We start from the raw sequence: 26,145 nt of genomic DNA on the forward strand, positions 1-26,145 counted from the left end.
AAAATCTCCCAGACATCTCCATCTCAACACCAAGACCCAGCTCCACTTAACGACCAGCAAGCTACAGTGCTGGACACCCTATGCCAAACAACTAGCAAGAAAGGAACATAACCACATTCATTAGCAGACAGGCTTCCTAAAATCATATTAAGGCCACAGACACCCCAAAACACACCACCAGACGTGGACCTGCCCACCATAAAGATGAGATCCAGCCTCATCCACCAGAACACAGGCACTACTCCCCTCCACCAGGAAGCCTACACAACCCACTGAACCAACCTTAGCCACTGGGGACAGACACCAAAAACAACAGAAACTACGAACCTTCAGCCTGCAAAAAGGAGAACCCAAACACAGTAAGTTAAGTAAAGTGAGAAGACAGAGAAATACACAGCAGATGAAGGAGCAAGGCAAAAACCCACCAGACCTAACAAATAAAGAGGAAATAGGCAGTGAACCTGAAAAAGAATTCAGAATAATGATAGTAAAGATGATCCAAAATCTTGGAAGAGAACGGAGAAAATACAAGAAACGTTTAACAAGCACCTAGAAGGACTAAAGAGCAAACAAACAGTGATGAACAACACGATAAATGAAATTAAAAATTCTCTAGAAGGGATCAATAGCAGAATAACTGAGGCAGAAGAACAGATAAGTGACCTGGAAAACAGAATGGTGGAATTCACTGCTTTGGAACAGACTAAAGAAAAAAGAATGAAAAGAAATGAAGACAGCCTAAGAGACTTCTGGGACAACATTAAACGCAACAACATTCACATTATAGGGGTCCCAGAAGGAGAAGAGAGAGAGAAAGGACCAGAGAAAATATTTGAAGAGATTATAGTCGAAAACTTCCCTAACATGGGAAAGGAAATAGCCACTCAAGTCCAGGAAGCGCAGAGAGTCCCATACAGGATAAACCCAAGGAGAAACACGCCGAGACACATAGTAATCAAAGTGGCAAAAATTAAAGACAAAGAAAAATTATTGAAAGCAGCAAGGGAAAAACGACAAATAACATACAAGGGAACTCCCATAAGGTTAACAGCTGATTTCTCAGCAGAAACTCTACAAGCCAGAAGGGAGTGGCATGATATACTTAAAGTGATGAAAGGGAAGAACCTACAACCAAGATTACTCTACCCGGCAAGGATCTCATTTACATTTGATGGAGAAATCAAAAGCTTTACAGACAAGCCAAAGCTAAGAGAATTCAGCACCAACAAACCAGCTCTACAACAAATGCTAAAGGAACTTCTCTAAGTGGGAAACACAAGAGAAGAAAAGGACCTACAAAAACAAACCCAAAACAATTAAGAAAATGGTCATAGGAACATACATATCGATAATTACCTTAAACGTGAATGGATTAAATGCTCCAACCAAAAGACACAGGCTTGCTGAATGGATACAAAAACAAGACCCATATATATGCTGTCTACAAGAGACTCACTTTAGACCTAGGGACACATACAGACTGAAAGTGAGGGGATGGAAAAAGATATTCCATGCAAATGGAAATCAAAAGAAAGCTGGAGTAGCTATACTCATATCAGATAAAATAGACTTTAAAATAAAGAATGTTACAAGAGACAAGGAAGGACACTACATAATGATCAAGGGATCAATCCAAGAAGAAGATATAAAAATTATAAATATATATGCACCCAACATAGGAGCACCTCAATACATAAGGCAACTGCTAACAGCTATAAAAGAGGAAATCGACAGTAACACAATAATAGTGGGGGACTTTAACACCTCACTTACACCAATGGACAGATCATCCAAAATGAAAATAAATAAGGAAACAGAAGCTTTAAAAGACACAATAGACCAGCTAGATTTAATTGATATTGATAGGACATTCCACCCAAAAACAGCAGATTACACGTTCTTCTCAAGTGCGCACGGAACATTCTCTAGGACAGACCACATCTTGGGTCACAAATTAAGCCTCGGTAAATTTAAGAAAATTGAAATCATATCAAGTATCTTTTCTGACCACAATGCTATGAGATTAGAAATGAATTGCAGGGAAAAAAACGTAAAAAACACAAACACATGGAGGCTAAACAATACATTACTAAATAACCAGGAGATCACTGAAGAAATCAAAAAGGAAATCAAAAAATACCTAGAGACAAATGACAATGAAAACACGACGACCCAAATCCTATGGGATGCAGCAAAAGCAGTTCTAAGAGGGAAGTTTATAGCTATACAAGCCTACCTAAAGAAACAAGAAAAATCTCAAGTAAACAATCTAACCTTACACCTAAAGGAACTAGAGAAAGACGAACAAACAAAACCCAAAGTTAGCAGAAGGAAAGAAATCATAAAGATCAGAGAGGAAATAAATGAAATAGAAACAAAGAAAACAATAGCAAAGATCAATAAAACTAAAACCTGGTTCTTTGAGAAGATAAACAAAATTGATAAGCCATTACCCAGACTCATCAAGAAAAAGAGGAAGAGGACTCAAATCAATAAAATCAGAAATGAAAAAGGAGAAGTTACAACAGACACTGCAGAAATACAAAGCATCCTAAGAGACTACTACAAGCAACTCTATGCCAATAAAATGGACAACCTGGAAGAAATGGACAAATTCTTAGAAAGGTATAACCTTCCAAGACTGAACCAGGAAGAAACAGAAAATATGAACAGACCAATCACAAGTAATGAAATTGAAACTGTGATTAAAAATCTTCCAACAAACAAAAGTCCAGGACCAGATGGCTTCACAGGTGAATTCTATCAAACATTTAGAGAAGAGCTAACACCCATCCTTCTCAAACTCTACCAAAAAATTGCAGAGGAAGGAACACTCCCAAACTCATTCTATGAGGCCACCATCACCCTGATACCAAAACCAGACAAAGACACTACAAAAAAAGAAAATTACAGACCAATATCACTGATGACTATAGATGCAAAGATCCTCAACAAAATACTAGCAAACAGAATCCAACAACACATTAAAAGGATCATACACCACGATCAAGTGGGATTTATCCCAGGGATGCAAGGATTCTTCAATATACGCCAATCAATCGATGTGATACACCATATTAACAAATTGAAGAATAAAAACCATATGATCATCTCAATAGACGCAGAAAAAGCTTTTGACAAAATTCAACATCCATATATGATAAAAACTCTCCAGAAAGTGGGCATAGAGGGAACCTACCTCAACATAATAAAGGCCATATATGACAAACCCACAGCAAACATCATTCTCAACGGTGAAAAACTGAAAGCATTTCCTCTAAGATCAGGAACGAGACAAGGATGTCCACTCTCACCACTATTATTCAACATAGTTTTGGAAGTCCTAGCCACGGCAATCAGAGAAGAAAAAGAAATAAAAGAATACAATCTGGAAAAGAAGAAGTAAAACTGTCACTGTTTGCAGATGACATGATACTATACATAGAGAATCCTAAAACTGCCACCAGAAAACTGCTAGAGCTAATTAATGAATTTGGTAAAGTTGCAGGATACAAAATTAATGCACAGAAATCTCTTGCATTCCTATACACTAATGATGAAAAATCTGAAAGAGAAATTATGGAAACACTCCCATTTACCACTGCAACAAAAAGAAAAAAAAAAAAAAGAATAAAATACCTAGGAATAAACCTACCTAGGGAGACAAAAGACCTGTATGCAGAAAAATATAAGACACTGATGAAAGAAATTAAAGATGATACCAACAGATGGAGAGATATACCATGTTCTTGGATTGGAAGAATCAACATTGTGAAAATGACTATACTACCCAAAGCAATCTACAGATTCAATGCAATCCCTATCAAATTACCAATGGCATTTTTTACAGAACTAGAACAAATCATCTTAAAATTTGTATGGAGACAAAAAAGACCCCGAATAGCCAAAGCAATCTTGAGGGAAAAAAACGGAGCTGGAGGAATCAGACTCCCTGACTTCAGACTATACTACAAAGCTACAGTAATCAAGACAATATGGTACTGGCACAAAAACAGAAACATAGATCAATGGAACAAGATAGAAAGCCCAGAGATAAACCCACACACCTACGGTCAACTAATCTATGACAAAGGAGGCAAAGATATACAATGGGAGAAAAGACAGTCTCTTCAATAAGTGGTGCTGGGAAAACTGGACAGCTACATGTAAAAGAATGAAATTAGAACACTCCCTAACACCATACACAAAAATAAACTCAAAATGGATTAGAGACCTAAATGTAAGACCGGACACTATAAAACTCTTCGAGGAAAACATAGGAAGAACACTCTTTGACATAAATCACAGCAAGATCTTTATTGATCCACCTCCTAGAGTAATGGAAATAAAAACAAAAATAAACAAATGGGACCTAATGAAACTTCAAAGCTTTTGCACAGCAAAGGAAACCATAAACAAGACTAAAAGACAACCCTCAGAATGGGAGAAAATATTTGCAAACCAATCAACGGAGAAAGGATTAATCTCCAAAATATATAAACAGCTCATTCAGCTCAATATTAAAGAAACAGACACCCCAATCCAAAAATGGGCAGAAGACCTAAATAGACATTTCTCCAAAGCAGACATACAGACGGCCACGAAGCACATGAAAAGATGCTCAACATCACTAATTATTAGAGAAATGCAAATCAAATCTACAATGAGGTATCACCTCACACCAGTCAGAATGGCCATCATCAGAAAATCTACAAACAACAAATGCTGGAGAGGGTGTGGAGAAAAGGGAACCCTCTTGCACTGTTGGTGGGAATGTAAATTGATACAGCCACTATGGAGAACAATATGGAGGTACCTTAAAAAACTAAAAGTAGAATTACCATATGACCCAGCAATCCCACTACTGGGCATATACCCAGAGAAAACCGTAATTCAAAAAGACACATGCACCCCAATGTTCACTGCAGCACTATTTACAATAGCCAGGTCATGGAAGCAACCTAAATGCCCATCGACAGACAAATGGATAAAGAAGATGTGGTACATATATACAATGGAATATTACTCAGCCATAAAAAGGAACGAAATTGAGTCATTTGTTGAGACGTGGATGGATGTAGAGACTGTCATACAGAGTGAAGTAAGTCAGAAAGAGAAAAACAAATATCGTATATTAACGCATGTATGTGGAACCTAGAAAAATGGTACAGATGAACCGGGTTGCAGGGCAGAAGTTGAGACACAGATGCAGAGAACAAACGTATGGACACCAAGGGGGGGAAAACTGTGGTGGGGGGGGATGGTGGTGTGCTGAATTGGGCGATTGGGATTGATATGTATAAAGTGATGTGTAAAAAACTGATGAATGATTAAAAAAGAGTCATGTACCACAGTGTTCATTGCAGCTCTATTACAACAGCCAGGACATGGAAGCAACCTAAGTGTCCACCAACAGATGAATGGATAAAGAAGATGTGGCACATACATACAATGGAATATTACTCAGCCATAAAAAGAAATGAAATTGAGTTATTTGTAGTGAGGTGGATGGACCTAGAGTGTGTAATACAGAGTGATGTAAGTCAGAAAGAGAAAAACAAATACCATATGCTAACACACATATATAGAATAAAAAAAAAAAAAACGTTCTGAAGAACCTAGGGGCAAGACAGGAATAAACACAGACCTAGTAGAGAATGGACTTGAGGATATGGGGAGGGGGAAGGGTAAGCTGTGACAAAGTGAGAGAGTGGCATGGACATATATACAGTACCAAAGGTAAAAGAGATAGCTAGTGAGAAGCAGCCGCACAGCATAGGGAGATCAGCTCAGAGCTTTGTGACCACCTAGAGGGGTGAGATAGGGAGGGTGGGAGGGAGGGAGATGCAAGAGGGAGGAAATATGGGGATATATGCATAGGTATAGCTGATTCACTTTGTTACAAAGCAGAAAGTAACATAACATTGTAAAGCAATTATACTGCAATAAAGATGTTAAAAAAAAAAGAATATATCAGAACAAATTTGGCAGAAATTATCAAAAGATTGTTGTAAATAATAAAAGAATTGATTAAAAAAAAAAGAACTAACAGTTCAGAAGAGTTGCTGGATACAAAATTAACGCACAAAAGCATATAGCATTCCTATACAACAGTAGAGACAAAATAGAAAATGGAATCAAAAGAGAAAACCCATTTCACAATAGTAACAAAAACCATGAAGTCATGTTCAGTATTATAAAATACAATTCCAGGATGGCAAGGGCCTGATATAGGCTAAATAATTTTGAAAAAGAAGAACAAAGTTGGAGGGTTTCAGGACTTACCGTAAAACAATAATAATCAAGAAAGAGTGGTACTGGTGTAAAGATAGACATAAAATGTAACGGAGTAAGAGTCCAAAATTAAAATCTCATATGTTCAACTGAATTTTGACAAAGGTGCCAGGGTGGTGGGGTGAGGAGCTGGTAGTCTTTCAAGAAATGGATACCTATATGAAAAGAAATCTGACTCTCACCTTTATGCCATACACAAAAATTAAGTCTAAATAAACCTAAACTATAAAATTTCTAGAATAAAATATAAAAAAATCTTTGCAACCTTCAAGTAGGCAAAGACTCCTTATATAAGAAATCAAAAGTATGAAGTGTAAAAAAAAAAAAAAATTGATAAATGGGACTTTAAAACACCTACTCTCCAAAAACCATGGAAAAAAAGTGAAAAGTCAAGCCACAAACTATAATAAAACATTCATGATACTTTACCTGACAAAATACTTGTACCCAGAATAACTAAAGCATATTCATAACTCACAATAAAAACCAAAAACCCAACTTAAAAATAGGCAAAAGAATATCAAGTAGTGACAGGCTGATACACTGATCTTCCTGCAAAGAACAACTATAGACTCTGTGAACCTGACACAAAAAAACTATCCAAGGGCTCTGAAGACTGAAATACACATTTTGGAGGGGGTATCATAACTTGGAGTAAGCAATCACACATACTGAGTTCCCATTTTGTGCAGTTTTGCCCTGAAGGTGGATGCAGTCACCACCACAGAGGCACTGGGGCAGCTACAACTGCAACAGAAAGCCTGACATCCTTCTGGTTGGAAGAACTGAAAGAACCAGGAAAAGGAGGTAACCAGGGTAACCAAGATGGCTAGAGAGTAATAGGGAACTCCAGAAAGAAGAGAACCAACGAAGAGAACCCCCACGTTCTGTGTTTATTAAACAGTCTAAATCTACAGCTGACACTTGAACCATGCCCACTGCAGGCATGAGAGTTTGTTGAGTCTAACCAAGTTGATTGCCCACTAACACAAAGACATCAACACCCTTTGGAGCAATATAAAATAATCCTGTCTCCAAAATATAACATTCCAGGATACAATCTAAATATTTACGTCTAGGATGCAATCTAAATATTTATGTGTAGGATACAATCTAAAATCCCTCAGCATGTGAAAGCCAAGAAAATGTGATCCCAGATGTTATTATCAGACACGTACTTTACAGCAGCTATTATAACTATACTCAGTGAGGTAAAGAAAAATATGCCAACAATGAATGAAAATATAGGAAACAGATACATGTCATTATACATTTGTCCAAACCTACAGAATATAAAACATCAACAGTGAACCCTAATGTAAATTACGGATTCTGGATGATAATGATGTATCAACGTAGGTTCATCAATTGTTTAAAAAAAAAAAAAACAGGTACCACTCTGGTGAGAGGATGTAGATAATGGGGGAAGCTACGTATGTGAAGGGCAGGAGATATATGGGAAATCTTGGTACTTTTTCCTCAATTTTGCTGTGAACCTAAAACTGCTCTTAAAAAAAGTCTTAAAAAAGTAGAAAATTTCATCAAAGAAATAGAAAATACAAAAACCAAGTTGAAATTTTAGATATAAAAACTACAACATATTAAATTAAAAATGAGCAAAAGGGTTAAACAGACACCTCAAAAAAGCAGAAGATAGGGAATTCCTTGACAGTCCAGAGATTAGGACTCAGCATTTTCACTGCTGGTACCCTGGTTCAATCCCTGGTTGGGGAACTACGGTCCCGCAAGCCAAGTGGTGCGGCCAAATTAAAAAAAAAAAAAAAAAAAAAAGAAGAAGAAAAACAAAAGGCCAATAAACACATTAAAAGATGTTCAGGGCTTCCCTGGTGGCACAGTGGTGAAGAATCCGCCTGCCAATGCAGGGGACACGGGTTCAAGCCCTGGTCCGGGAAGATCCCACATGCTGCAGAGCAACTAAGCTTGTGCGCCACAACTACTGAGCCTGTGCTCTAGAGCCCGCGAGCCACAACTACTGAGCCTGCGTGCCGCAAGTACTGAAGCCCGCGCACCTAGAGCCTGTGCTCCGCAACAAGAGAAGCCACCGCAATGAGAAGCCCACGCACCACAATGAAGAGTAGCCCCCACTCGCCGCAACTAGAGAAAGCCCATGCACAGCAATGAAGACCCAACACAGCCAAAAATAAATAAATAAAAATAAATAAATCTTAAAAAAAAAAAAAAAGATGTTCAATACCATTAGCCATCAGGGAAGTGCAAATTAAAACCACAATGTAAAGTCTCTACCCCAAAGGTCAGCAAACATTTTCTTTAAAGAGCCAGAAAAATATTTTAAGCTTTGCAAGCCATATGGACTGTGTTGCAACTACTTTGTCTGCTATGTTAGCACAAAGCAGTCACATACAATACAAAAACGATTTACAAAAACAGGTCAGGTGTGCCAGATTTTGACCCATGAGCTGTAATTTGCCAATCCCCGATCCCACACCCAAGAGAATGACTTAAAACAACGGACAGGGCTTCCCTGGTGGCACAGTGGTTGAGAATCTGCCTACCAATGCAGGGGACATGGGTTTGAGCCCTGGTCTGGGAAGATCCCACATGCTGCGGAGCAACTAGGCCCGTGAACCACAACTACTGAGCCTGCGTGTCTGGAGCCTGTGCTCCGCAACAAGAGAGGCCGCGATAGTGAGAGGCCCGCGCATCGCGATGAAGAGTGGCCTCCGCTTGCCGCAACTAGAGAAAGCCCTCGCACAGAAACGAAGACCCAACACAGCCAAAAATAAATAATAAATAAATAATAAATAAATTAAAAAAAACAAAACAACGGACAATATTGAAGTAATGATATGGAACCAAAAATCTCATACACTGCTGATTAAGAGTGTAAAATAGTATAACCACTGTGAAATACTGATACAAGCAACAACAAAGAATCTTAAAAACATTATGCTGAGCAAAAGAAGCCAGATACAGGGAATTCCCTGGTAGTCCAGTGGTTAGGACTCCGCGCTCTCACTGGCGAGGGCCCAGGTTCAATCCCTGGTTGGGAAACTAAAATCCCACAAGCTGTGTGGCAAGGCAAAAAAAGAAAAGAAAAAAGAAAAGAGAAGGAAAGAAAAGAAGCCAGATACAGAGTAATATATGGCTACATTTATATGAAAACCTAAAAAAGACAAATCGAATCTGTAGTGACAGAAAAGTAGATAAATAGTTGCCTAGGTTAAGGGAGAGGATGACTAGCAGGGACACAAGGAACCAATTTCTGGGTGATAAAAACGTTTTACTTCTTGATTGTAGTGGTTATGTGGGTATGTACATGAAGATGAGTGTATACATCTGTCAAATCTTAAACTGTAAGCTTAAAATGACTGCATTTTATTGTATGTAAGTCATATCTTAATAAAATTTGTTTAAAAAGTTATTCTAGGATATTTTTTAAATACCTGAATAAATTGAGAGGTAATTATAACATCAGGTTCAATAACCTAAAAACAGCAAGTCTCCCCAAATCATTCAGTGAAACCCCAATCAAAATTCCAGTTAGATTTTTTTTGAGGAATTCAATAAATTTATTTAAATTTATACAGAAGAATAAAGTTCTAAAACAACTTAGTTTTGAAGATGAAAAAAAGAGTGACTCACCTGAGCAATTATTAGGACATATCATAATGTCATTTTAACAGTGGTACTGGCATAAGAAGAAACAAAGACTAATAGATCAGAAGATAGAGTTTTGAGAAAAACTCATGAACATATGGGAACTTAATATACCATAATGGCAGGACCATAAATCAATAGGGAGAGAATGAACAGTTTAACTAGGTGATGTTAGGAAAAGTGGCTCACTGTACATGAAGAGAAATGTAACTAGATCTCCACTTCACACCACATAAAAAGGTGGGTTATTGATGGATTAAAAACTTCATATGAAAGATAAAACTAAAGAGATTAAAAGATATCTGTTAAGAAAAATATAACTTAAAAAAGGATATAGCTGTTTAAAAAGATATAACTTAAATATAACAATATTTTTATGGCTTAAAAGTGAGAAAGGCCTTCATAAGGCAATATCAGTGGTTTTGATTACATCAAAATTAAGATTTCTTTATAGAAGAGGACACATGAAAGGTGACAGAATGGGAGATTATTTACAATGCCTAAAAATGACAAAAGGACTAATATTTAAAATATACAAGGAACTCCAGTAAAATAAGAAAAAGAGATCTCCAATAGAAAAAAAGGGGTGAAAGATATGAATAAGTAGTTTACAGAGGAAACATAAAAATCTGAAAAGCTTATGAAGAGATGTTAAAAGTCACTAGTAAGCAGAGTAATTAAAATTAAAGAGAGGTATCATTTGAACTCCTAATTAGACTACTGAAAAATAGGAAGTTGACTGATGCCCAGTCCTGGCTACAGTATAAGGATATATAGTAGTCATCATGTATTGACAGTTGAGCCTAGACTAATGCAGCCAATCAGGTAAGCAATCTGGCATTACTTCAGAAAATTAAGTATGCCTATATTCTTTGACTCAGCAATTCAGAAATCAAGAGAATTTCAGAAAAAGAAATTCTCACAGATCTGGGGATACATGAAAGATGCTCACTGCTGCTTTATTTGTGAGAGCAGGGAGTCAAAGGCAATCAGGGTGTCTATCACTGGGGGAATGAACAGGTAAAATGGAATGAATGCAAACTTCTGAGTACTACACATCAGTTAGAAGCCATGGGCCAGATACACATACAGGAATGTGATAAATTTAAATATCTTTGTACTTTTTAAAAAACTACTGGGACTTCCCTGGTGGTCCAGTGGGTAAGACTCCGTGCTCCCAATGCAGGGGGCCTGGGTTTGATCCCTGGTCGGGGAACTAGATCCTGCATGCATGCCGCAACTAAGAGCTCGCATGCCGCAACTAAAAGATCCTGTGAGCTTGGGACTTCCCTGGTAGTGCAGTGGTTAAGAAACCGCCTGCCAATGCAGGCGACACGGGTTCAAGCCCTCGCCCAGGAAGATCCCACATGCTGCAGAGCAACGAAGCCCGTGCGCCAGAACTACTGAGCCTGTGCTCTAGAGCCCGCGAGCCACAACTACTGAGCCCGCGTGCCGCAACTACTGAAGCCCTCGCACCTACAGCACAAGGAAGAGTAGCCCCCACTCACCACAACTAGAGAAAGCCAACGCGCAGCAAAGAAAACCCAACACAGCCCAAAAAATAATTAATTAATTAATTAATTAATTTAAAAAAAGAAAAAAAAGATCCCGCATGCCGCAACTAAGACCCGGTGCAGCCTAAATAAATAAATAAGTAAATATTTTTTTAAACAAACAAACAAAAAGTACATGTATAAAAAAAAACCTACTAAGTAAAAAGCAATAAATGGGACGAAATATATCACAGTATCATTTATGTGAATTAAAAACACATGCAAAAAGGCTGTGACATGCCTAACAGAAAATTAGATAAACTTCATTCAGGCATGATGTCTAGTGCTGTTGTGTGGGAATTCAAAGTTAGTGAATCAACAATATACATTAAATAAGGTGTCTTTAAACAGACACACATAAAACAAGGTTATGTGCTGACCAACTGTCAAAAATGTCATGACAAGAGACTAACAGGAGCCTGATCCTGCATTTCCCCTAAGAGCAATGCTTCAGTATTCACTAATTCAGTGTTCGTGGACTTCACAGAATAAAATCACAGTAAATAATGAGAATCGACTGCACAGACGAAAGCACATACATTAATCACACTTAGGATGGGCAGCTGGTGGAGGTGGAAAACGGAGACAGACAGACAAAAGGGACAAAATAAATACATTAAAAGGAAGAGACTTGTACACACCTAGCAGTTTTAAGGTGCCATGAACAGAGAAAGATGATGATTCAACTCTGAATCTGAGGTCCAAACAACTAAATAAAAAAATGAAAATACAAGGACATTCTAGTAAGAGGTAATTCAGTCCCACCACAAAAATGTGTTTGCAGAATTTTAAACATAAACAATAAACATGAAGCCTAAATAAAAAATAACAAGATCAGGGGAGAAAATGGAATCAGAGAAATGTCTTAAAATAAAAAAGATTAAGATACCTGAGGTATACTGTGTTTTCCATACTTCCAAAACTTATTCTGTGATAAAAGAGACTTAAATTTCTCCTCCAGAGAATCAAGCTCATTATCAGGTAGGAGGCTAAGCAATTTTTTCAATGCCAATAAGGAACAAGTTACAACCCGATAGAATTTAGCTTCTCTCTCTTCCTCTGGAACAGTTCTTCATGTAAAAAGAAAATAAATACATATAAGGATTGAGAATAAGACAAAATACATATTCAGCACTTCTATTTTAAATGTTTTATCATTGAATATCTACCAAAGTTGCTTTATCTCTATATTCATTCTCCCTGTGCCAAACCCCCGCAAAATGCCAATATAGAATTTTAATCACATATTATTCGAATAATACAAGGTGAACGTAAATGAAGAGTTGTGGCTTCATTCATAAGTGTGCATGTACACTGCTCTCAGTAGCAGTTAATTGGATGATTAGAGAATAAATAACACTGCATCTAAGAGTATTTTCCCTTACAGACTCTTAATAGTTTGATTAGAACACAAGAGTAAAAAGTAAATGGAACATCTTACTATTCTTTCAATAGAACTATTCATAGTTCAACTATTTTCATCCAGACCTTAAAATGGTTCCTGCTATGACTGTCAAAAGGCAAATCTTGAAAAAACCTAAAAACATCTCTTTGTAAAAGAACCAAATCGTGGGCTCCCAGATAATTCAAGTTAAATAGCGGGACAACTTGCAGGTAAAAGCACTTAAAACAGCACCTGGCAAATAGCACTATATTAAGTATTTTCACCTCTATATTTAGCATCCCTTTTTAAAAAAAGGTCACATTGAAATTACCATCTTATTACCTATGAGTGAAACATAGTTTCACTTAATCTGAGTTACACAGAAACAATACAACTTACTGTGGGTCACTGAGTGTATCAGGTGTTTCTTTTATAAGATGATCCTGCAGCACCTATAGAGGGGAGAAAAATGCCACAGTCTTGAGATTTTATTGAATTGTCAGTGGTGAAGAGACAGAACATAAACTTCATCTTATCTAAAAGTTTTTATCCCCTTTCTCACAAAAGCAGCAAAATTAAGTAGCAAAGCTAAAAGGTTTGAATTTTACCAATTTTTTCCCCCTATCAATCCCCAAGGTTGGCACCTGCTGGGGTAAAGAAGGATTAGGTACTTCTTCCAAACACCTCCAGTTTCCACTGAGAGGAATTTTCCCTTAAATACTCCTGGCCCCTTGCTTCTCCATTCCTCTTGTACACAGCAGTGAAGTGAATGGGATGTCCGATTAGTAAGTCTGGGAGTGAATTAGGCTCTGCTTTCCTCGCCCCTCTTTTTTGAGCACCTCCCTGCTCACATAGAACACACATTATGCTCTGCTCCATCATGGAGGAAGGTTTAAGGTTCCACTTGAAATACTGAGTAAGTCTGCTTACTTCTGGGGTAGAGTACTAGCAAGTCCACTGTTCCAGTATCAATTTTATCAGCAATAATAATAACCAACATTTACTGAGTTTTTCCACTTACCATGTATTGCTTTGAGCACATTCCGTGCATTAACTAAATCCTCAAAACAACTCGATGAAGTACAAGTTAATTCCTACTTTAACAGCTGAGGAAATGGAAGCACAGAAACGTGCCCATGGTCAAACACCCCAACTAATGGCAGAGTGGACTGGAACCCAGTGGTATGACCCAGAGCCCATGTTCTCTTACAGACACTGTGACATTTGGATCTCATTTGCCTAACTCCTCTCTAATAAATGTGTTTTGAACTTAGGAAAGTTCAAACCCAGTATCTGTATATCTGTGACACAGCCAACTAAAGGTAAAATAATGGAGGAAATAATCCACATATCCAATGATCAGTTACCCATCCATAATAAAACCAAGAACAAAAAACCAACCAAATAAACAAAACTATGAATAGCCGAATTAATTATCTCAAAATCCATTTTCTAAAACTCTTAAGTGTCCAAACTCATGATACTTCACTCATAACATTCATCACTTGATATTTTAAAGAAACCAATGATATTTAAATTACAGTTGGGATAGAGAACTCCCTTTGAGAGTATGATTAAACCTACAAACCCTAGGGAATTCCCTGGCAGTCCAGTGGTTCGGACTCAGCGCTTTCAAGGCTGGGGCCCCGGTTCAATCCCTGGTCCGGGAACTAAGATCCTACAAGCCGCGCGGTGCGGCCAAAAAAAACCACACAACTACAAACCATCACCCTAGAAAAACAACTCTGGTACAACAGAAAATAAAGAATGTAAGAACCAAGAACTTAAAGGGGGAACTAGAATGCGTGTGTGCGTGTGTGCGTGTGCGTGTGTGTGTAGAGATGCTGGGTGAAGAGATCAGATAGGTAAGAAGGGACCACATCATGCAGAGCTTTGTAGGCCAAGATAAGAAATCTGGACTTGTAAGTATAATGGGAAGCCACAGAAAGGTCGACTAACTGAAAGGAGGGAAGCAGGGAGAAAACGAGGGAGGAGGAGGGAAGGTGTTTAAGTAGGATTATACATCGGGTGCTATGGAAATGTAAGAGTACTAAATGAGGAAATAAATGCAAGCATTATCTTTTTTTAAAAATCTTTACTTCTCCTCAATGGACTCACAGCCCACCTATTTTTATCTCTTGGTATAATGCTAACAAATTGGCGTCTAGTTTTTTCCAGTCCATATATCAGGAATAGCAAATAAGGAGAGAAAAAGTGAGGAAGGACAGTACTGTGTACAAACTAAAAGCCACAAAAGTTATGGCTGGTATCAGTCTGGCAAAACTGTTGGCCAAGTGTTGGAGAAATGTATATCTGTTAATGGGAGTACAAATTTGTATGGCCCTTTGAAGGGCAGTTTATCCACATCTATAAAAAATTTAAACCCTGTGACCCAACATATAGTTACTAGAAGTTCTGGTAACTCCCACTCCTACAGGGTATGAAGAAATCTATTCAAGAATGTTCACTGAGGCACATTGTTTGTTATCATAAAAAACCGGGTAAATATTTTTAAAAATAATAAATAAATAAACCTAGTCTTAAAAAAAAACTAGGGAAAAATCCCAAATGTATATTAAAATGAAAGAAGTTAAATAAACTGTTGTATATCTATATATACAAAGGAATACCAGGATGAAACAGATTTGTATACATGTATTGATTTGGAAATATGGGGGGAAAAAGTTTAGATTTGATTTTTAGATGTATTCTTTTTTTAGATTATATATTACAAAGCACATATCTAAATTTTTTTAGATACGGTAAATGAAGACATTAAAATAAACAGGGAAAACTTAAATCATTTAGAAAGATCCAATCCAAAAAGTTAATTATGTTTAAAAAGCCAAAATGGTCAACTTTGATAAACACCGTTTAAAAAACACAATCTTCCATTGAAAATATTTCACGTCTCATATCCTCACAATGCTAGGTAAAAGAGCTGCCTTTGTAATATGCCTTATATCCCTTAAATACTTCAAAAAAATAGATACAGAATGGTTCCAAGGACTTACACTTGTAATTTCATCCTTACAAAATGCTATGGCTTCAGGTTGCTTGCTTGGAGGGAAAGCTGCTTCAAAGGCATCTTTTGCTGCAGATGCAGCTGGTGTGTAAGTATCACACTGAGCCATTAGCCAATAGCCCATTAAACTTTTTAAGTAAGGAGCCAAGTGTTTCTTAACTTTAAGGATAAGCTTTTCAAAAGCTTGCTGTGTGGCTTCTCGAACCCGGCGGTCATGATCCTATTGAAAATATAATATGGTTTAAAACAGCTCTAACCCATAAAAATAAATACTGACATTTCTGGGTATGCGATGAGGACCCATTAATAAGAATTCACCTATGCACAAACCTAAACTAAAATCAGTAATTATATTAAAAAACTGATTAATTTTTCCTTTTCCCAACGAGTTAAAAATGACTGTATTCAAGATAGAGTCAAGGCTAAGCCTGGAATAAATAAGCAATTCATTCTCATTCTTCTGCAGCAAGTATACAAAGAAATTACATTGTCAAAATGTGCTATGACTTAAAAGTATCTAGGTAATTCTATAGTAAGGACCTAACAGACTCCTTTTTACAACCCAACATGATCCAATCTGCATAATAATATTGACATAACATTCCACAACCCTCACCAAAAATGAATCATATAAATTTGATAGTCCCCACAACTTCAACCAGAAACAAAAACAAAAAACACAAAAAACAAAACAAAAAAACCACAACAGAAATAAACTAGCCAAGTCTTAATACTTACAAGTGAAATTTTGCAGAAAATTCTTGGCCAGTATGGAAGAACTCCTTTCACAATTTCCGTGTCTCTCTCTGTACACATGGTTCCAAATTCCTGCATAGCCTAAAATAAATTATTAAAATTGTTAAGGATCAACAGCCATAATACTGGCTGTTGATTATATTTATGCTGTTCTAGAAGCTTAGTCTATTTTACGTAACGTGAGAATACACCATCCCTGTTTGTGCCATATGGGACTAATCTGAAGAGTTCCTTTATAGGTTACTATGGTAGAAACTTTTCAGTTGTTTTAAAAAATATATAAAACGTACCCAAACAAAAAACAAAAACCATTTAAAATTAGAGAGTCAAAATTACATTACTTAATAGGAAAAAATGTAAAGCCAGAATTCCAAAGTGATTCTAAGAAGTGCAGAAAAACAAACTAACTTATAACCTAGAAGATAAGTATAACCTAAAGTCTGTGTCAGAAAAAAGTACAATTGTAAAAGTACTTATTAGTGATGATTCTTCATTTAAAAGTACTTATTAGTGATGATTCTTCATTCTTCTTTACATAAAATATGCCAATGACATTTTAACAAAAAGATTTTCTTGACCATTTTAATGAAAACGATAAAACTTGCTTTTAGTTTTGTTGTGACATCTTTCTTTGAAAGTTTCCGCAGCACCATTCGGAAATCAGAATCCACAAGACTGTCTATTTCTTCAGCTCCCTGAATAGCAGGAACATAGCCTAGGTCATTGTGAAATGTTCCAAAACCAATAAATCCAGGCACTGTTCCCTGTTCCTTGGCAAGGAGTTCTGCAGCTCGGCCACTGTTTGAAGGCTGGTAAGAAAGTAGGTAGAAAAAAAGTCAGAGTCAAGGAAGAGTTCAAAATTTAACTTTGAGTTCTTTGGAGTAATTACTTGACAATTCCCACAATGAAGCAAACTTCTATTTGAGGACTTTTTCCCCCTAGCTTATGCATCTATTGCAATGTTCCCCAAAGATAAATATTTTTGTCACCAAGAACTTAACAATAATGTTCCTAGGAGCTATTTCCTGGTTTCCTAAACATCAGAACCATGTTTTTAAAGTTGTGATAACAAGCCATTAGAGACTCATGATATCAACTTAATGGGCCATGACAACATTTTAAAGAAATAGAACAAAATTTTAAAAATCAGAACGCATCACATATGGTAAGAATAAGTACTGTTGTATGAAATTTTTTATTTCCAACTTTTGTATAAATAGTATGTACACACACATATGTATACTCTGTAGTGATGCAAAATTAACTCATAAATGGATATCTTTTCATTCACCCACTCATTCAACAAATATTTATTAAGCAACTACCCTAGGACAAGTCTAATGATAGCAACTTCTAGACCAGGAGTTCCTTGTGGGCAGACACACTCATTTCCACATACCCACAGCCTAACCAAATCTCTTTAGGCTAAAATGGTTACAAATTACATTAGTATGTACATAAAAATCAATACAATGATCAGGATATAAGATACACTCCTTTGTTTTGAAACACAGTCAGTGGCTTGTTTGATACACAATATAGTGGCTTCCAGTACTAAAAATTAAAGGATTCTTTGTGACAAAGAAAGAAAATATTTGAATTGTTGAAAGAAATTAATGTATTCATTGTCATCTAATAGGAAAATGCCTCAGTTCAATGTCCAGGATGACATCACAACCCATCTAAACTCATCTATTTCTTATTCCTCCGTAAGAATGTCTGAAAATCCAAATCCAAATGTGTGATTCAGTTTGTTCATACCTAGCAAAACTGTGTCTGGGAAAATCATTTATCAAGGAATAATAATCTGTACTACTTCCTAAACTGAAATGAGTGACCAGAAATGAAAATGATGGACTAGATATTTTTTCAAAACAGTAGCACTTGGCCTAATTTCAAAAAAGGTTCTCTATTTTAAAACTTTATTAAAATGAACTAAAATTATTCAGTTCACCTTTCTCAATATTGATACATGAATAAAGAGCTACAAAGGAAGTTAGTGAATTATAATTCTGAAAACTATGATGATATTAAGACATTGGAATTTTACCTATAATCTCATGTGTAAACAGTTTTATTATGAAACAGAATAATGAAATAGTATAAAAAGCTAAAAGCTAAAGGAGTCAAGGCTGAGTTCCAAACTGACCTGAAGACCAGAGCTGACAGTGACAACCAGGTGCAGAAAAGGTATCAGATGTCCAGTTTCACAGAAACAAATTATTTTCAACTAATTGTATCTTTTTTCAATGTCTACTTTGAACTTAAAATGTAGTTACTGTTTCTTGTTACTTTCTCCACTGTACATTAGATGCTCATACCCACAGTTCAAAAATTAAGAACCTCGATACTATTTCTGGCAGCTAATTTTCTTATACTACACCTACTTCATTCTTTTGTGCCTGGCTTCTAGAGGTATAATATTTGAGGTGGCAATCCTGAGTCTACAGTTTAAAGACCAAATTCAGGAAGCTTTCGGGATCTTTCACCATCTGGCCTCGACCTCTCCAGTCATCTTTCTAACACTTTTTTCTTCTCTTGTCCCACTTCCTCCTCCCTGCTCCCTTTTGTTCCCACCATTTATGTTCTAGTTCCAAACTCAATACAAAGTTCCCCGAAAATGTCATGCCTTTTCACAATCTGGTCTTTTTATTCATTTTTTTCAAACAGCAAACATGCTTCTTTTTTTAAAAATTTTTATTGGAGTACAGTTGATTTACAATGTTGTGTTAGTTTCAGGAGTACAGCGAAGTGAATCAATTATACATATACATATATCCACTTTTTTTTTTTTTTTTTAGATTCTTTCCCCATACAGGCCATTACAGAGTATTTGAGCAGAGTTCCTTGTGCTATACAGCAGGTTCTTATTAGTTACCCACAATTTGGTCTTTGTGTAATCTCTTCTCTCCCTGACAAACTCCCACTTATCCCTGAAAACACATTCATGTTTTCAACATTTGCCTCTCAGGTCAATCACCGTTCTTTGCTGTTCTCCCACTTTGCTTCTACTGATACCTGTTCCATAATTCTTTAATATATTACAATTATTTGCTTACTTATCTGTCTATCATCAAACTAATAGTTCAAGAACAGAAAATTTCTCTATCGTCTCTGAATACATGGCATTCAGTATTCAAAGTCTTCTGTTGAATAAATGACTGCCACTCTGAAGTCCAAATCCCAACTCCACAACTTCCTGACTACATGAATTTAGGCAACTTAATTCTCAAAGCCTCAGAATCATCACCTTTAAAATGAGACAACAGTCACTAAATCATGACTTAGGTGTAGTCAAGATTAAACAAGTTTTCAAACCACCATAATAATAATTGATTCCAGCAAGAATTATCAAAGGATGCTAAAAACCATTAAGTGAAAGTCTATGAGAGAACAGGTTATTCCGAAATTACTACTCCACATATTATTTGTTAATAGCCAATAAAAAGAGACACTTATACAATGGACAACACCTTAATCAAGTGATTAAACATATACCACCAGTAACAGGAAAAACAGGCATTATGTGTCCCTGTGGTGTGAGAGGCACTGAGAAATACACATCATCTATGAAGCATTTCTGTCAAAAACTGTTTAACCTGAATGTAATTATAAGGAACAATTAGACAAATCTAAGTTAAGCAAATCAACTGCCTAGACTCTTCCAAATGGTCCACATCATAAAAGAATCTTCCTCCAAAAAAAGGCACTAGGAAACTGCCTAGATCTAAATGATAGCTAAATGGAATGAGTGATCCTTTCATGGATCTTGGATGTTTTTAAAAATGCTATATCTAGGGCTTCCCTGGTGGCGCAGTGGTTGAGAATCTGCCTGCCAATGCAGGGGATACGGGTTCGAGCCCTGGTCTGGGAAGATCCCACATGCCGCGGAGCAACTAAGCCCGTGAGCCACAATTGCTGAGCCTGCGCATCTGGAGCCTGTGCTCCGCAACAAGAGAGGCCGCGATAGTGAGAGGCCCGCGCATCGCGATGAAGAGTGGCCCCCACTTGCCGCAACTGGAGAAAGCCCCTGCACAGAAACGAAGACCCAGCACAGCCATAAATAAATACATAAATAAAAATAAAAAAAAAAAAAAAAAAAAAAATGCTATATCTAGGGACTTCCCTGGTGGCTCAGAGGTTAAGAATCCGCCTGCCAATGCAGGGGACATGGGTTCGATCCCTGGTCCGGGAAGATCCCACATACCGCAGAGCAACTAAGCCCATACGCCACAACTACTGAGCCTGCGCTCTAGAACCCACAAGCCACAACTACTGAGCCCACGTGCCTCAACTCCTGAAGCCCGCGCGCCTAGAGCCCGTGCTCTGCAACAAAAGCCACTGCAATGAGAAGCCTGTGCACCGCAACGAAGTGTAGCCCCTGCTCACTGCAACTAGAGAAAGCCCACGTGCACCAAGAGCCAAAAATAAATTTAAAAATTTTTTTAAATGCTATATCTAAATAAAACTCATAGAGAACAATATTGAGATGACTATAGAAATCTGAATATGATAATGTATATTATTAGATAATAGTATTATACTGAAGTTAAATTTTCTGCATGTTATAATTGCTCATGGTTGTGTAGAATAATGGCGCTGTTTTTAGAATATACATGCTGAAGTATTTAGGAGCTAAGGGTCATGATTTCTGCAACTAATTCTCACACGGTTCAGCAAAATACATATATTTTAGAAAGAGAAAGCAAAAGTGACCAAAGATTAACAATTGGTAATCCTAGGTAAAGAATTTATGAGTTGTTGCTCTAGTATTCTTGCAACTTTTCCTAATATTTGGAATATTTCAAAAGTAAACATTGAGAAAATTTTTTAAATAAAATTAAATGAGGATGCAAGTAAAGCATTTAGGAGAGTACTAACACAAGGTAAGTTACTATTATCACTGTTACTATTATTAACCTCCAAAACAGATTAAGTGACAGATCTAAGAAAATGTGGTACTGGAATCACGAGAATTGTTTCAGAAACAGGAAAAAAGCATCCTCATAAAATTAGACTGTGCCATAATAAACCTAGTACTATAAAAAATATCATTATGGCATCCCCAATCCTGTAGTTTAGTCCACTCTGGGGTTTAAACAAGTATTTAGTGAACTTCTACTATATGCTAATCTTTGTTCTAGGCTCCAAGGTTAACAGCAGCAGATAGAAACGCCTGCCTTCATGATACTTATATCCTATACTAATATCCTAGTGAAGCAAGACAGTAAATGAAGCGGGACAGTCAACTAATATGTTAAAAGTCATAAATGCAATGGAATAAAATAAAGCAGGAAAGGAGAAAAGGGAGAGGGGGGGAGGAGGGCTACAACTTAAAATAGGGTGATCACCGGAGACCTCACTGAGATATCTCGGGCAAAATTTGGAGGCACCTAACAAAAGAGCGTCGGGGAGCCTGCCAGGCAAGGTCAAGATTCGGTGAAGAGATAAGCGTGGCCAGATGGAGTGAGCGAGGCGGAGGGAGTTGAAGATGGGGTCGGAGATGGAAAGGGGCCGCAGCAGACCATGCACCGTGTATGTATCGTTGTCACGGCTTTAGCCTTTACCCCGAGGGATGTGGGGAGCCACAGCAGGTTTCTGAGCGAAGGAGCGACATGATGCGAGATACCGTGCACACCAGGCTCACCTTAACTGCTTCCCCCCCAATTCCCTTGTTCACCCCTGCCACCCTGGCCAGGTAACCTTCCTCTTGAAGCTGACACGGAACCAATTCTTAATGAAAATGTTGGGGGGGGGAATATGCTCGGGTGGGGACAGCTCTGGCACGGAACATCTTTTCTCTCACGACTCCCCAGTCTGCTCAGAGATAACCCACCCCGCCCGCGGGGACGCACACACAACAGAGAGGTCACACTCGACACGCAAACACACGCCTCCCCACAGCCGCGCTCCACACATCCTCCGGCCCTGCGCCGGGCGGAGCCAGCCACTGCGAGGCGAGGACTCCTAGGTTGGCTGGGCCACCCCACACTCACCCTCAGGTTCCCCTTAGTCCTCTGCTTGTTCTTCCCGCCCATGCTCGAGGTCACAGCGGCACTCTCACCCCGCAGCCCCCGAGTTAACACGACCGAGCCACAACTTCCGGCCCCTTGCACCGGAAAAGGGCCCACAGGAACGCCTTCCCCTGGCCCTCCCCTTCCGTCACCCACCCCGCCCACATGCCGCCCCACTTCCCCTCCCGCCTCCTGCCGCGTCCCTGGCCATCCGTGGCGGGAAATGTCACACTTGTGGCCACGCCCATCTGAGTGACGTAACCCCTGCCCAATAGGAAGCCAAGCATTGGACCAATAGCGCCAAACCCTGCTTCTTCGCTTTCCTGCAGCGAAGGTTTGTTCCCTGCTTAGCGGGTAGGAGATCGGCATGGGCCATAAGGGAGGTATTTTCATACAAGGGTAGCAATGCAATGACACAGTAGTGGCTGAAGGAAGATGGGACAATGTTAGACCTTTTAAAATGCAATTATCGGGACTTCCCTGCAATTATCGGGACTTCCCTGGTGGTCCAATGGTAAAGAATCCGCCTTCCAGTGCACCGGGCGAGGGTTCCATCCCTGATCGGGGAACTAAGATTCCCACATGCCAGAGGGGCAGCCAAGCCCTCGTGCCACACTACTGAGCTCGCTCAGCTCAACGAGAGAGCCAGCGTGCCACAAAGCACAGAGCCCACGCGCCCTGGAGCTGGCGAGCCACAACTAGAGAGAGAAAACCCGCAGGCCACAACTGAAGAGGAGCCCGCGTGCCACAACGAAAAGATCCCGCACGCCTCAAGGAAGATCCTGCATGCCGCAACTAAAACCCAACGCAGCCCACCCCCCCACGCAAAAAAGCAATTATCAGTATCACCCGGCTGCTTCTTAGAAATGCAGACTGTCAGGCCCACTTTGGGACTATTAAATTAGATTTTGCATTTTTAACAATTTCCCCAGGTTTTGTTAAAATTTGCAAAGTAGTGCTCTAGGCAACTCTAAATCCGCCCCCCTCCGCGTTTTTTTCCCCCCCATATCAAAAGTGTTATGTGCAGCTTTTAGAAAAGAGGGTAGTGTGGTAGTCTCTCTTAAAATTTGAAATTTACAGGTTTTGTAGTTAGTGATTTTGCTCCTCAGAATCAGAGTAGAGAAACATAAGCACATGTTGCTGGTTATTATCTCTCATGCCCACACACTCACCCTATTATAATCAACTCCATGATACGGAGGCTCTGCAGACTATTTCTCCTTTAGTCAACTGGCTTCCTGTTAGGTTCCTTCAACGTGGGGGGGGGGGGGGCGGGGGACGATGGACTAGAAGGAGACGGAAAGAGAAGAGGAAGAAGGGACTTGCTCCATACTGTTAACATCATCTCAGCAGCAGCGCTTTGCCCTGGTAGCAGCAATTGGTTTAGGCAGCAGTTGTTTTCCGTCTCCATCTTTTTTTTCGACAATCAGAGTCAACCTCATTGCACGTACCATTGCTGCATTGTACCAGCAGCAGCCAGCCAGGACCTTTCACCTCCTCGGTATGAGTCCTAGCTCCATGGGCCCCCTCCTTTGAGCTCTTAAGACGGCCTGTGGTGCCCCCTTCTCAGAAGTCAGAGCCCCAGCATCACGCAGTACCTTCTTTGAGCTCCAGAGAGCAGCTCCAGCCAGGAACCACCCTCTCTTCATAGGCTTGAACTGAGCCCCAGCTTTTCCAGGCCCTCCTCCAAACTTCTAAATTCGGATTACCCCAACCTCTTCTTTCCTTCCTTCCTTTTCTAGCCCTAGTGATAGTAGCTGCTGTGCAGTAATCACCTCCGTGTTACCTCAGGATTCTCTTTTTGCTTTTATACTTGTTTTTAACCAATCTGCCATGTTACATTTTTTTCTCTTTAAATAAGTAGTGAAGTTTCTGTTTTCCTGACTGGACCCTGATTAAAAAATGCATCCAGAGACATGCTGCAGGATGTTCACTAAAACACTATAATAGCAAGATAATTGAAAACAACGTAGTGTCTATCCATTGGGGGAATGGCTAAGTAAATTATATCTGTTCTATGGACTATTAGGCAGCAGTTAAGAGAGGTTTATCTGTACATACATGGGAAGAATTCTAAGACATTCTTAAATTAAAAGCAAATAGAGTAATATGTACAGCATAATACCATTTGTGTCTAAAAAATTTATAAAACAATATTATATGGATACATATATATTATGTAAATACACAGAAAAAAAGGCTGCAATTGGTATGCAATTATCATACCAATCTGATAATTGAAGTTAATCCTTAGGGGAAAGAGGTGGCAAGAAAAGAGATTAGGGTTAAGAGTTATAGTCAAAGGAAATTAAGCCTTCCCTGTAAGATTTTATTTTATACAAGGAGAATATATTCATGTATTAATTATGTAACTTTAAATAAAAATAAATATTTAATCAAGTTGTTTGTATAAAATACCTTACATTATCAGTTGCACAAATCACAGTGTCCTCTTAAGAGTTAGACAGTATAGCTGGAAAACAGCTTACCATAAGAAATAGTACTAGATATCAGGCAATTCACTGATAATTTGGGTGTCACATATCAAAAATGCTACAGGAGGGGGAGAGTAATGTGCTGGAATAGTCAGAAAGACTTCCTGGATGACAACTTCAGCCCAAAGCTTGGACAAAATTAGGAAGAGCAGACCTAGGGAAGAACACTCTAAACAGCACTAGAGAGGGGCAGAGTCAGTGAACTAAGGAATTAGCATGGCCTTTGGAAAGGCCAGTCAAGAAACTGGACTGACTTCTGTGCAGGGACTGTTATCAGGGAAAAACAACTTGAGGGAAAGGACCAGGGTGATTATCCATGCCCTTGTTTACTATTCTTACTTCGAAATATCTCATGATTTCATTTCTTTCTATTTCCTTGACACTGCCCACATTTCATAACAAGGATCCATATCGCTTGATGTAAACCCTCAAACTATTCCAAACCACGCAGGTCTCTGTTTGATTTTCCTAGAACGCCATTTTATAATTGGTTTGGGCATTCGAAAATAGTCTCCGTTACGTAACAGTTCCCAGTGGTTGTCTCTTTTGAAGATGAGACCCTCTTACACCAGAGTACTCTAAACAGTGCCTGCCAAAGTGGTAATATTATGTCAATTCTAATCAAAATATCCATAACTCTAATGTAAACCAAGTCTTAATGAACTTTGGACACATGATTTAAAAGTTTATCTGGAAGAATAAAAGGAGAATCAAAAGGATATTTTTGGTAAACAATGAAGAGAGAAATCTGTCCTATCAGATTGTAACATCAATTTTGATGTTATAAAATAATAAACAAGTTCTAAAATAAAAGACCTAATTAAAGATAATTATAAAATCCAAAATACATAAAAATTAATATATAGGTGCAGTACGTAGAGGAAAAAAGCTACAAAAACTTAAAGAGTTATAACTAGAGAGAGGATGGGAAATTACAATAGCTGAGATGTCAAATCTTGAAAGTTAAGTCTGTAACCTATGTGCT

The 26,145-nt window shown here is 38.3% G+C and overlaps 1 protein-coding gene across 2 annotated transcripts in view; it reads right to left on the reverse strand.

Annotated features, from left to right (window-relative positions):
* The window catches only part of LTN1 (listerin E3 ubiquitin protein ligase 1), a 65,871-nt gene extending 43,095 nt beyond the window's left edge, over nucleotides 1-22,776 (reverse strand). The window contains exons 1-6 of one of the 2 annotated variants that reach the window (XM_059921415.1): nucleotides 22,648-22,776; nucleotides 17,257-17,460; nucleotides 16,634-16,732; nucleotides 15,885-16,115; nucleotides 13,270-13,322; nucleotides 12,376-12,556 (exon numbers count right to left, since the gene is read on the reverse strand). In XM_059921415.1, the coding sequence (XP_059777398.1) occupies nucleotides 12,376-12,556; nucleotides 13,270-13,322; nucleotides 15,885-16,115; nucleotides 16,634-16,732; nucleotides 17,257-17,460; nucleotides 22,648-22,689 (810 nt within the window). In that variant the 5' untranslated portion in view covers nucleotides 22,690-22,776. The remainder of the gene's footprint in view (nucleotides 1-12,375; nucleotides 12,557-13,269; nucleotides 13,323-15,884; nucleotides 16,116-16,633; nucleotides 16,733-17,256; nucleotides 17,461-22,647) is intronic. The other variant, XM_059921413.1, reaches the window with a different exon arrangement.
* Between the last annotated feature and the right edge of the window lie 3,369 nt (nucleotides 22,777-26,145).

The sequence above is a fragment of the Balaenoptera ricei genome, chromosome 4 (genome assembly GCF_028023285.1).
Source record: "Balaenoptera ricei isolate mBalRic1 chromosome 4, mBalRic1.hap2, whole genome shotgun sequence".
Taxonomy (NCBI): Eukaryota; Metazoa; Chordata; class Mammalia; order Artiodactyla; family Balaenopteridae; genus Balaenoptera; species Balaenoptera ricei.